The following is a 14,142-nucleotide window of genomic DNA, read 5'->3' on the forward strand; positions in this document are numbered from 1 at the left end:
GATTGATCGTTCCGGACGAGTTATATCCCCATCTTGAGGTGTGTGACATCGTTGCTCCGTTGTTGTCATTCGAGTGTGTCGAGTGGCACCCTGCGGACCGAGTGATGCGTCAGTATGGATATGCACAACCTCCTCCATGGGCAGTAAGAGATATTCCAGTTGATCAGCATTGCGTCGTTCTACGTGGAGTGCAGCTACATGACTGGACAGTTTTGCATGGGGCATGGATAGAGGAGTGGGCCAACAGGCGACACAGTCGATTGCGGGATCGGCACCCCCTTCCGACCTGGGATTTTTTCCCGACGGTAGAGTATCGGGATTGGTACGTACGCTCCTATGGACATCTGTTGAGATTGACGGCCTACGTTCCTCATCATCCACAGCCACCTGCCCCACAGCCACCTCCCCCACAGCCACCTGCCCCACAGCATGCAGTGTTTGAGCCGATTCCTTATTATATACCACAGCCACCGGCCTACAGTCATGGTAGCCATCACTCTCAGGCCAGTCACCACTCTCAGCACTCTGAGCACACCCCCCACGCTCAGAGCAGCCACCATTCTCAGCACAGTTACCACGGTCCGTCCGTCCATCATCATGATCCCATACTTACCATTCCTTCCCGTACAGATTGGTTTGACTTCTCCAGTGGCGGAGAGGCTGGTTTGGGTGGCTGGTCAGATTTTAGTGGTATCCCTTCACTGTCGGTGTCAGCTGATCCACGTAGGGCATCAGTAGATACGGCTCATGGTTTGCAGGGTCGTACTTCCGACCGCACGTCAGGGAGTGCATCATGTGATAGTGGTTTTATGCATCGTCAGCGGGCATACACAGTTGTTGACACGTTCAACCCTGTATCATCCGCTCCGACAGAGGCAGGTGGTTCGGGAGCTCCGGGGGTGGATGACTCAGTTCGAGGTCACCCATATGACCTACGGACGGAGCGAAATCCACCTGATAGGTATACTCCATCGCGGTTCAGTCTGGGCATTATGGGTAAGGGACTGAGGTACTTTGGTGGAAAGAAGTGAGCTTCGGTTTAGGTTATCTAGATTTTATTTTCAGAGTTAAGTTAATGTAATTCGTGTTTAATGTTTGCTTTGGTAACTTATGTAACCTGTAGTTCCCTTTTTTGTATATTAACTTAATGAAATCAGTTAATGACAATATTAAGCAGACATTTAGATATCAATGGATAGACTTCATTTGAAAAATACAAATAAAAAAGTACAAACACGAATGATAATAAAAGCACTAACTGACGAAATGCAAATTAAAAAGTACAAACATGAGTAAACTAAACTATGAACCAACACCACTCGGTCCAGCACGCTGCGGACACCTACTCCGACTATGACCCTGAGCACCACAGAGACGGCATATCCGAGGACCACGCATGTCACGTGAGTCCATTTCATTCAGGTATCGGGTCAGTTTGGGCCTGCCTTTAGACGTTCGCCTCAGTGCGGGATTAGCGACCAATGTGGGTCCCTCATAAGCAGGCCATGTCTCAGGATCTCCTAAGGGTGTGAACTCAAACCTATAAACCTTACGAACTTCCGTCATCTTGTACACATCATGCACATACAACTGCCAATCAAGCCGCTGGTTAGCACAGCAAGCAATAACATGGCGACATGGTATTCGTTTAACCTGAAAGTGCCCACAGTCACACGTCCGTCGCGCTAGATCAACAACTAACACCTTTCCAGTAGTCATTTCGCGCACCTCAAACACCTCATTTCTTCTATCAAAGCGGTGCACAACTATGTTCCCAGCCTGTTGCATACTTGCTTCTATCCGCTGTTGCGCAAATGCGGAGTACGTAAATCCAGCACGCTTGCGTTCGTGAGACTCCGCACTCTTCCGCGTAAAGAGTTCATTTAACCTATAATATGTTGCTCGGACCAGCGTCAACACAGGTAGATTACGGGCACCCTTCAACACTGAGTTAATACACTCCACAAGGTTTGTTGTCATATGGCCCCATCGATGTCCCTCGTCGAATGCCAATACCCAATGTCTGAGTCCGATGGCATCGCACCACCTGGCATATGCCTCGCCTCGCTCTTCCAACCTCTTATAGTTGATATTGTACTCCTCCACCGTTCTTGAATACCCTATATTGACAACAAGCTTCTGCAAGTGAGGGACTTTGAATGCCCTTAAGAAGTTACTGGCGATGTGTCTTATACAAAACATCCACCATGCTCTTGGAGGTTGCCAGTCACCACCGGAACGATTAATTGCTGCCCGTATTGACTCATGCCGGTCTGAGATCATACCCACACCGTCTTTTCTAACAACATACGTTCGCAGATTCCTGAGGAAGAAGTGCAACGCATCAGCTGTCTCACCTTCCACCAAGGCAAAGGCGATAGGCACAATGTTCTGGTTCCCATCTTGTGCAACAGCGACTAGAAGTGTACCTTTGTATTTTCTGTATAGGTGTGTGCCGTCAACCTGAACCAGGGGCTTGCAATGCCTGAATGCCCTAATGCATGGATTGAAACTCCAAAATACACGATGAAGTATTTTTACACCTTGTGCCTCCTCGTTCCCGTTGTAGAGTGGTCGTGTTTCTATTTGGACAACTGAACCAGGAATCTTCTGCACCATGACCGAGAGCCACCACGGCAATGCTTGGTAAGATTCCTCCCAATCACCGAAAACGATGGCAACTGACTTCTGCTTTGCCAACCAAGCCTTTCGATAACTGATGGTATAGTTGAACCTTGACTGGACTTCCGCAATTATAGATTTCACCTTGATGGACGGGTCCGTCTCGACCAACGGCCTTATAGCCTCAGCAACTGTATCTGAGTCCAACTTGGAATGATCTTGTGAAATCGTTCCGATGGTGCACGTGTGCCTACCGTTGTATCTGCGTATCTCCCAACAACCTTTTCTCCGTATCAAGCTGGCTCGGATAAGCCAGTCACATCCACGCCCGTACATCTTGCATTTTGCGTAGAACGTCTGTGGCTCAGACTCAAACACATCATAGTCAACTCCTCTAGATATAGTGAAACTTCTAATTGCTGCAACGATGATGAGCGGATAATTTGTACACTTTTTGGCATTGTTTTTAGTATATTTTTAGTATGATCTAGTTAGTTTTTAGTATATTTTTATTAGTTTTTAGTTAAAATTCACTTTTCTGGACTTTACTATGAGTTTGTGTGTTTTTCTGTGATTTCAGGTATTTTCTGGCTGAAATTGAGGGACCTGAGCAAAAATCTGATCCAGAGACTCAAAAGGACTGCAGATGCTGTTGGATTCTGACCTCCCTGCACTCGAAGTGGATTTTCTAGAGCTACAGAAGCCCAATTGGCGCGCTCTCAACGGCGTTGGAAAGTAGACATCCTGGGCTTTCCAGCAATATATAATAGTCCATACTTTGCCCAAGATTTGATGGCCCAAACCGGCGTTCAAAGTCACCTCAAGAAATTCCAGCGTTAAACGCCGGAACTGGCACCTAATTGGGAGTTAAACGCCCAAACTGGCTTAACTCCAAGGAGAGTCTCTACACGAAATTTCTTCATTGCTCAGCCCAAACACACACCAAGTGGGCCCGGAAGTGGATTTTTATGTCATTTACTCATCTATGTACTAGTTTTCTATAAGTAGGACCTTTTACTATTGTATAGAAACATCTAGGACTTTTGGTAGCTATCTTTGTTTTATGCTATCTTAGACCTTTGGGAGGCTGGCCATTCGGCCATGCCTAGACCCTGTTCTTATGTATTTTCAACGGTGGAGTTTCTACACACCATAGATTAAGGTGTGGAGCTCTGCTGTACCTCGAGTATTAATGCAATTACTATTGTTCTTCCATTCAATTCCGCTTGTTCTTTATCAAAGATATCACTTGTTCTTCAACATGATGAAGGTGATGATTGACGCCCATCACCATTCTCACCCATGAACAAGGTGACTGACAACCATTCTTGTTCTACAAGCATCTGAGGCTTAGTGAATATCTCTTGGATTCCTGATTGCACGATGCATGGTTGATCGCCTGACAACCGAGTGCTCGCCTGACAAACGAGCCAGCCATTCCGTGAGATCAGAGTCTTCGTGGTATAGGCAGGACCTGATGGCAGCATTCAAGAGAATCCGGAAGGTCTAACCTTGTCTATGGTATTCTGAGTAGGATTCAATGATTGAATGACTGTGACGTGCTTCAAACCTGTAACCTACTGGGCGTTAGTGACAGACGCAAAAGAGTGATTCTATTCCGGTAGGGGAGGGAACCAAACCGGTGATTGGCAGCACTGTGACAGAGTGCGTGCATTAGCTTTCACTGCGCGGATGGGAGGTAGCTGCTGACAACAGTGAAACCCTACACGAGCTTGCCATGGAAAGGAGTAAGAAAGGATTGGATGAAGGCAGTAGGAAAGCAGAGAGACGGAAGGGAAGGCATCTTCATACGCTTGTCTGAAGCTCTTACACCAATGATATACATAAGTATCACTATCTTTATCTTCTATGTTATTTTCGTTCATCATCATATACATTTGAGTTTGCCTGACTAAGATTTACAAGATGACCATAGCTTGCTTCAATGCTAACAATCTCCGTGGGATCGACCCTTACTCACGTAAGGTATTACTTGGACGACCTAGTGCACTTGCTGGTTAGTTGTGCGAAGTTGTGTAATGCTATGGAATTGAACCACCAAGTTCTTGGAGTTCATGACCAGGGATTATGAGAGTTGTGAAAAAGTATTGTTCACAATTTCGCGCGCACCAAGTTTTTGGCGCCGTTGCCGGGGATTGTTCAAGTTTTGAGCAAGCTTTTGGTAACAATGCCTGGGATTGTTCTAGTTTGGACAACTGACGGTTCATCTTGTTGCTTAGATTAGGTATTTATTTTTTTCGAAATTCTTGAAGATGAATTCTAGAGTTTCATGATGATTTGTTGAAATCTGGCTGGCTGAGAAGCCATGTCTAATCTGATTGGACCGAGGTTTCAACTTATCACCACAGGAGCGTGTTGATTTTCATCAATTTTGCTTTTGGAGCAGTGATCTGCTAAGATTTGGCTGACCTTTGGTCATGTCTAGTGTTTTGGACCGAAGCTTTCTTTGAAAGCTTGGCTGGCTGTGAAGCCATGTCTAATTCCTGGACCGGAGTCTTAGACTAGCATTGCACTGATTCCTGGAATTCTCATTAAGAATTTCGATACCTTTTTCCACTTAATTTTCGAAAAAAAAAATTTACAAAATCATAAAAACCAAAAATATTTGATGTTTCCTGCTTAAGTCTAGTGTCTCATCTTAAGTTTAGTGTCAATTGCATGCATTCATTCATGTGTCTTAAGGATCCTCAAGTAATTCTTGATGATTTTTGTGTTCTAATCTTTGAATTCTATTGACTTGAAGTATTTTGTGTGTCTCATATGCATTCTCATATTGTTAGTGTCAGTAGTATACAAACTGCTAAGTTTGGTGTCTTGCATGCATTGTTAATTGATTCCTTTTGCATTTTGATTATTAAAAATCCAAAAATATTTTTAATTTGTGTCCTTTCAAGTCAATGATACAAAGAATTGAAGATTCAGAACATACTGCAGAGGAATTATACAGAAAAAGCTGAGCATTCAAAAATGCCCAGTGAAGAAGGCAGACTGGCGTTTAAACGCCAGCCAGGGCACCTGGTTGGGCGTTTAACGCCCAAAGAGGTAGCATTTTGGGCGTTAAACGCCAGAATGTATACCATTCTGGGCGTTTAACGCCAGGATGGTGCTAGGGGGAAGATTTTGTTTTCAAAATCAATTTTTTTCAAGTTTTCAAAGTTTTTCAAAACCAAATCTTTTTCAAATCATATCTTTTCAATCAAATGTTTTCAAAATCAATTTTTTTCCTTTTTCAAAGATACTTACTAACAATTAATGATTTGATTGAACATTTTTTGCCTTTTCTGTTGAGGAAGGTTTTATGTTTGAATCATATCTTTTCTTGTTAGGCAAGTCATTAATTTTTAAAATCATATCTTTTCAAATTGTTTTCAAATCATATCTTTTAAAATTGTTTTCAAATCATATCTTCTCAATCACATCTTTTTAAAACCATAACTTTTCAATTAAATCTTTTTAACCACATCTTTTTCAAAATAGTTTTCAATCAAATCTTTTTAATTTCTAATTTCAAAATCTTTTTTAAAAAATCACTTGATTTCTTTTTCACTTTTAATTTTCGAAAATTATCAATCAAATTTTCAAAATGTTTTCAAAATCTTTTAATTGAATTTTCGAAAATTCTCTTCCCTCCTTCCCACATCCTTCTATTTATGGAGTACCACTCCTTCTAAATGCACAATTCGAACCTTATCTAATTAAAGTTCGAATTCTTCTTCTCCTTCTTCTTACTATTTCTCTTTTCCTCTGACACTTCAAGGAATCTCTATACTGTGACATAGAGGATTCCACATTTTCTTTTTCTCTCCTCTTTCATATGAGCAGGAGCAGAGACAAAGGCATTCTTGTTGAAGCTGACCCTGAATCCGAGAGAACCTTGAAGAGAAAGCTAAGAGAAGCCAAGGCACAACTCTCTTTAGAGGACCTGACCGAATTCTTCAAGGAAGAAGAACACATGGCAGCCGAAAACAACAACAATGCCAACAATGCAAGGAAGGTGCTGGGTGACTTCACTGCACCTACTCCTGATTTCTATGGGAGAAGCATCTCTATCCCTGCCATTGGAGCAAACAACTTTGAGCTTAAGCCTCAATTAGTTTCTCTAATGCAACAGAATTGCAAGTTCCATGGACTTCCAATGGAAGATCCTCATCAGTTTTTAGCTGAATTCTTGCAAATTTGTGACACAGTCAAGACTAATGGGGTTAACCCTGAGGTCTATAGACTGATGCTATTCCCTTTTGCTGTAAGAGACAGAGCTAGAATATGGTTGGATTCTCAACCTAAAGAAAGCCTGGACTCTTGGGAAAAGCTGGTCAATGCCTTCTTGGCAAAGTTCTTTCCACCACAAAGATGGAGTAAGCTTAGAGTGGAAGTCCAAACCTTCAGACAGAAGGATGGAGAATCCCTCTATGAAGCTTGGGAAAGATACAAACAATTAATCAGAATATGTCCTTCAGACATGCTTTCTGAATGGAGCATCATAGGTATTTTCTATGATGGTCTCTCTGAACTATCCAAGATGTCTTTGGATAGCTCTGCTGGAGGATCTCTTCATCTGAAGAAGACGCCTGCAGAAGCTCAAGAATTGATTGAAATGGTTGCAAATAACCAATTCATGTACACTTCTGAAAGAAATCCTGTGAACAATGGGACTAGTCAGAAGAAAGTAGTTCTTGAGATTGACACTCTGAATGCCATATTGGCTCAGAACAAGATATTGACTCAACAAGTCAATTTGATTTCTCAAAGTCTGTCTGGAATGCAAAATGCACCAAGCAGTACTAAGGAAGCTTCATCTGAGGAAGAAGCCTATGATCCTGAGAACCCTTCAATGGAAGAGGTGAATTACCTAGGAGAACCCTATGGAAACACCTACAATTCTTCATGGAGAAATCACCCCAATTTCTCATGGAAGAATCAAGAGAGACCTCAACAAGGTTTCAATAACAATAATGGTGGAAGAAACAGGTTTAGCAATGGCAAGCCTTTTCCATCATCTTCTCAGCAACAGACAGAGAGTTCTAAGCAGAATACTTCTGACTTAGCAACAATGGTCTCTGATCTAATAAAGACCACTTAAAGTTTCATGAATGAAACAAGGTCCTCCATCAGAAATTTGGAAGGACAAGTGGGTCAGCTGAGCAAGAAAGTTACTGAACTCCCTCCTAGCACTCTCCCAAGTAATACAGAAGAAAATCCAAAAGGAGAGTGCAAAGCCATAGACATGGCCGAATATGGAGAGGAAAGAGAGGAGGAGGACGCCACTGAGGAAGACCTCAGTGGGCGTGTACCAATCTCCTCTGAGTTCCTCAATGAGGAACAATGGGAATCTGAGGCTCAAAATGAGACCATAGAGATTCCATTGGACTTACTTCTGCCATTCATGAGCTCTGATGAGTATTCTTCCTCTGAAGAGGATGAGTATGTCACTGAAGAGCAAGTTGCTAAATACCTTGGAGCAATCATGAAACTGAATGACAAGTTATTTGGAAATGAGACTTGGGAGGATGAACCTCCCTTGCTCACCAAAGAACTGGATGACTTGTCTAGGCAGAAACTGCCTCAAAAGAGGCAGGATCCTGGGAAGTTTTCTATACCTTGTACCATAGGCACCATGACCTTCAAGAAGGCCTTGTGTGACTTAGGGTCAAGTGTAAACCTCATGCCCCTCTCTGTAATGGAGAAATTAGGGATCCTTGAGGTGTAAGCTGCAAGAATCTCATTAGAGATGGCAGACAATTCAAGAAAACAAGCTCATGGACTTGTAGAGAATGTTTTGGTGAAGATTGAGGACCATTACATCCCTACTGATTTCATAGTCCTAGAGACTGGGAAGTGCATGGATGAATCCATCATCCTTGGCAGACCCTTCCTAGCCACAGCAAAGGCTGTGATTGATGTTGATAGAGGAGAGTTGATCATTCAAGTGAATGAAGAATCCTTGGTGTTTAAGGCCCAAGGACATCCCTCTATCATCATGGAGAGGAAACATGAAGAGCTTCTCTCAAAACAGAGCCAAGCAGAGCCCCCACAGTCAAACTCTAAGTTTGGTGTTGGGAGGCCACAACCAAACTCTAAGTTTGGTGTTGAACCCCCACATTCAAACTCTAAGTTTGGTGTTGGGAGGTTCCAACACGGTTCTGAGCATTTCTGAGGCTCCATGAGAGTCCTCTGTCAAGCTAATGACATTAAAGAAGCGCTTGTTGGGAGGCAACCCAATGTTTTATGGTTAACTATTTTCTTTTGTTACTTTATCTTTTTTGTAGGTTGATGATCATAAGAAGTCACAAAAACAATGAAAAAAGCAAAAACAGAATGAAAAACAGGAAGAAAAACAGCACACCCTGGAGAAGAAGAAGCTGGCGTTCAGACGCCAGTAATGCTAGCTGTTGGGCGTTTAACGCCCAGTCTGGCACCATTCTGGGCGTTTAACGCCAGAAAGGGGCACCAGACTGGCGTTAAACGCCAGTAAAGGGCAACAACCTGGCGTTAAACGCCAGGAATGGGCACCAGCCCGGCGTTTAACGCCAGAAATAGCTCAAAACGTGATTTTGAGCAACATTTGGTGCAGGGATGACTTTTCCTTGACACCACAGGATCTGTGGACCCCACAGGACCCCACCATCACTCTCTCTCTCTTCTTCCCCCATTCACCAATCACCTCAATACCTCTTCCCCAAAAACCTTTCACCTATCAAATCCCATCTTTCTCTTCACCACTCACATCCATCCTTCATAAATCCCCACCAACCTCACCCTTCAAATTCAAACCACTTTCCCTCCCAAACCCACCCTCCATGGCCGAACCATTACCCCCCTCTCTCCTATATATACCCTTCTTCAACCCTTCATTTTCACACAATCTAAACACCCTTTCTTACCCTTCTTGGCCGAACACACCACCTTCCCCCTCTTCCTCATTTCTTCTTCTTCTACTCTCTTCTTTCCTCTTTTGCTCGAGGACGAGCAAACATTTTAAGTTTGGTGTGGTAAAAGCGTTGCTTTTTCATAACCATTTATGGCATCCAAGGCCGGAGAAACCTCTAAAAAGAGGAAAGGGAAGGCAAAAGCTTCCACCTCCGAGTCATGGGAGATGGATAGATTCCTCTCAAGGGTGCATCAAGTCCACTTCTATGAAGTTGTGGCCTTGAAGAAGGTGATCCCCGAGGTCCCCTTTTCACTCAAAAAGGGTAAATATCCGGAGATCCGCCATGAGATCCGAAGAAGAGGTTGGGAAGTACTCACCAACCCCATTCAACAAGTCGGAATCTTGATGGTTCAAGAGTTCTATGCCAATGCATGGATCACCAAGAACCATGACCAAAGTGTGAACCCGAATCCAAAGAATTATCTCACTATGGTTCGGGGGAAATACTTGGATTTTAGTCCGGAGAGTGTGAGGGTGGCGTTCAACTTGCCTATGATGCAAGGAGATGAGCATCCTTACACTAGAAGGGTCAACTTTGATCAAAGGTTGGACCAAGTCCTCACAACCATATGTGAAGAGGGCGCACAATGGAAGCAAGATTCAAGAGGAAAGCCGGTTCAATTGAGAAGGCATGACCTCAAGCCCGTGGCTAGAGGATGGTTAGAGTTCATACAACGTTCAATCATTCCCACTAGCAACCGGTCCGAAGTTACCATAGACCGGGCCATCATGATTCATAGCATCATGATTGGAGAAGAAATAGAGGTTCATGAGGTTATAGCCCAAGAACTCTATAAGGTGGCGGACAAGACCTCCACCTTGGCAAGGTTAGCCTTTCCTCACCTCATTTGTCACATTTGTTATTCAGTTGGAGTTGACATAGAGGGAGATACCCCCATTGATGAGGACAAGCCCATCACCAAGAAAAGGATGGAGTACACAAGAGACCCCTCTCACCATGAGATCCCTGAGAGTCCTCAAGGGATGCACTTTCCTCCACAAAATTATTGGGAGCAATTAAACACCTCCCTAGGAGAATTGAGTTCCAACATGGGACAACTAAGGGTGGAGCATCAAGAACACTCCATTCTCCTCCATGAAATTAGAGAAGACCAAAGAATCATGAGGGAGGAGCAACAAAGACAAGGAAGAGACATTGAGGAGCTCAAGCACTCCATAGGATCTTCAAGAGCAAGAAAGAGCCGCCATCACTAAGGTGGACCCGTTCCTTGATTTCCTTGTTCTTTATTCTTCTGTTTTTCGATTTTTATGCTTATGGTTATCCATGTTTGTGTCTTGTGATCATTAGTGTCTTAGTGTCTATGCCTTAAAGTTATGAATGTCCTATGAATCCATCACCTTTCTTGAATAAAAACGTGCTTAATTGAAAAGGAAAGAATTGCATGAATTCTGAATTTTATAATAGTTTAATTATTTTGATGTGGTGGCAACACTTTTGTTCTCTGAATGTATGCTTGAACAGTGCATATGTCTTTTGAATTTGTGGTTCATGAATGTTGACTCTTGAAAGAATGATGAAAAAGGAGACATGTTACTGAGGATCTGAAAAATCATTAGAAATGATTCTTGAAGCAAGAAAAAGCAAAAAAAAAAAAAAGGGAAAAAGCAAACGAAAAAAAAAAAACCGAAAAAAAAGAAAGAAAAAGAAAGAAATAAGAGTTGTGATCCAAGGCAAATAAGAGTGTGCTTAAGAACCCTGGACACCTCTAATTGGGGACTTTAGCAAAGCTGAGTCACAATCTGAAAAGGTTCACCCAATTATGTGTCTGTGGCATGTATGTATCCGGTGGTAATACTGGAAGACAGAGTGCTTTGGGCCACAGCCAAGACTCAATAAATAGCTATGTTCAAGAATCATCATACTTTACTAGGAGAATCATTAACACTATCTGGATTCTAAGTTCCTAAAGAAGCCAATCATTCTGAATTCCAAAGGATAGAGTGAGATGCCAAAACTATTCAGAGACAAAAAGTTAAAAGCCCCGCTCATCTAATTAATACTGATCTTCATAGATGTTTTTAGAGTTCATTGCATATTCTCTTCTTTTTATCTTATTTGATTTTCAGTTGCTTGGGGACAAGCAACAATTTAAGTTTGGTGTTGTGATGAGCGGATAATTTGTACACTTTTTGGCATTGTTTTTAGTATATTTTTAGTATGATCTAGTTAGTTTTTAGTATATTTTTATTAGTTTTTAGTTAAAATTTACTTTTCTAGACTTTACTATGATTTTGTGTGTTTTTCTGTGATTTCAGGTATTTTCTGGCTGAAATTGAGGGACCTGAGCAAAAATCTGATCCAGAGACTCAAAAGGACTGCAGATGCTGTTGGATTCTGACCTCCCTGCACTCGAAGTGGATTTTCTGGAGCTACAGAAGCCCAATTGGCGCGCTCTCAACGGCGTTGGAAAGTAGACATCCTGGGCTTTCCAGCAATATATAATAGTCCATACTTTGCCCAAGATTTGATGGCCCAAACCGGCGTTCAAAGTCACCTCAAGAAATTTAAGCGTTAAACGCCGGAACTGGCACCTAATTGGGAGTTAAACGCCCAAACTGGCACTAAAGCTGGCGTTTAACTCCAAGGAGAGTCTCTACACGAAATTTCTTCATTGCTCAGCCCAAACACACACCAAGTGGGCCCGGAAGTGGATTTTTATGTCATTTACTCATCTATGTACTAGTTTTCTATAAGTAGGACCTTTTACTATTGTATAGAAACATCTAGGACTTTTGGTAGCTATCTTTGTTTTATGCTATCTTAGACCTTTGGGAGGCTGGCCATTCGGCCATGCCTAGACCCTGTTCTTATGTATTTTCAACGGTGGAGTTTCTACACACCATAGATTAAGGTGTGGAGCTCTGCTGTACCTCGAGTATTAATGCAATTACTATTGTTCTTCCATTCAATTCCGCTTGTTCTTTGTCCAAGATATCACTTGTTCTTCAACATGATGAAGGTGATGATTGACGCCCATCACCATTCTCACCCATGAACAAGGTGACTGACAACCATTCTTGTTCTACAAGCATCTGAGGCTTAGTGAATATCTCTTGGATTCCTGATTGCACGATGCATGGTTGATCGCCTGACAACCGAGTGCTCGCCTGACAAACGAGCCAGCCATTCCGTGAGATCAGAGTCTTCGTGGTATAGGCAGGACCTGATGGCAGCATTCAAGAGAATCCGGAAGGTCTAACCTTGTCTGTGGTATTCTGAGTAGGATTCAATGATTGAATGACTGTGACGTGCTTCAAACCTGTAACCTACTGGGCGTTAGTGACAGACGCAAAAGAGTGATTCTATTCCGGTAGGGGAGGGAACCAAACCGGTGATTGGCAGCACTGTGACAGAGTGCGTGCATTAGCTTTCACTGCGCGGATGGGAGGTAGCTGCTGACAACAGTGAAACCCTACACGAGCTTGCCATGGAAAGGAGTAAGAAAGGATTGGATGAAGGCAGTAGGAAAGCAGAGAGACGGAAGGGAAGGCATCTTCATACGCTTGTCTGAAGCTCTTACACCAATGATATACATAAGTATCACTATCTTTATCTTCTATGTTATTTTCGTTCATCATCATATACATTTGAGTTTGCCTGACTAAGATTTACAAGATGACCATAGCTTGCTTCAATGCTAACAATCTCCGTGGGATCGACCCTTACTCACGTAAGGTATTACTTGGACGACCCAGTGCACTTGCTGGTTAGTTGTGCGAAGTTGTGTAATGCCATGGAATTGAACCACCAAGTTCTTGGAGTTCATGACCAGGGATTATGAGAGTTGTGAAAAAGTATTGTTCACAATTTCGCGCGCACCAAACGACCGACTTTCTAGAGCTGTATTCCATTCCAATTCGGAACTCTCCGTCCTCAGGATCAGCAATACCTACAGAAAGCCGAAATCATCGTTTATTGCACACTCCAAGGTATAAAGTAACAAAAACTTCTTATTTAGTCAACACGTACCTCTGTTTGCATATTCCGGAAACTCGGGGGCATGCATGGCGTCGAGATCCGACTCACACATAAAAGGTGGAACGCCCATCGGTTGACTGCTCGAGGGACGAACCACTACATTCTCCACTGCTGCCTCAACTCCCACATCACCATCCTCATCTTCATCGCCGGCTTCATAAGTGGCTTCGAAGTCCTCTTCGCTGTCACTATTCATATCTTCGTACACTGTAGTTATATCATCATTTACATCTATATCATTTTGGATCGCTACTGCCTCTTCAGCTTCAAACTCAACGTACAACTCAATCTGTGGGTGTCTCATATAAGTCTGCCGGTGAATTTGAAACATATTCTGCATACTCGCTTCATCCGTGATCGGAATGGTATCAAACTGTATTAGGCCACCAAAAACCACAACCGGATTTCGGTACAGAATTCTGCTCACTCTCATTAACGTACCATTCTACATGCTTTGACATAGGCCGTTCTGCAGCTCCATTAACGTCATCGTGCATGGAACCACAAACGAAAACGAATTTTGTGACACAAACCTCACTCCCTCATGAGTATTACGTATTATCTCACCAAC

General features: G+C 42.9%; 1 protein-coding gene and 1 non-coding gene across 2 annotated transcripts; both read right to left on the reverse strand.

Moving 5' to 3' along the window:
• Positions 1–1,302: 1,302 nt before the first annotated feature.
• On the reverse strand, positions 1,303–14,004 carry LOC130956978 (uncharacterized). The gene is made up of 2 exons (XM_057883896.1): positions 13,563–14,004; positions 1,303–3,041 (listed from the first exon to the last, which is right to left on the reverse strand). Exons 1-2 carry the CDS (start codon positions 14,002–14,004, stop codon positions 1,303–1,305), a joined length of 2,181 nt encoding a protein of 726 aa, XP_057739879.1.
• LOC130958844 (small nucleolar RNA R71) lies at positions 7,001–7,108 on the reverse strand. Its single transcript, XR_009077947.1, has one exon. It is a non-coding gene; the product is annotated as a small nucleolar RNA R71 (small nucleolar RNA).
• Positions 14,005–14,142: the final 138 nt, after the last annotated feature.

Source organism: Arachis stenosperma, chromosome 10 (assembly GCF_014773155.1).
Source record: "Arachis stenosperma cultivar V10309 chromosome 10, arast.V10309.gnm1.PFL2, whole genome shotgun sequence".
NCBI classification, from domain to species: domain Eukaryota; kingdom Viridiplantae; phylum Streptophyta; class Magnoliopsida; order Fabales; family Fabaceae; genus Arachis; species Arachis stenosperma.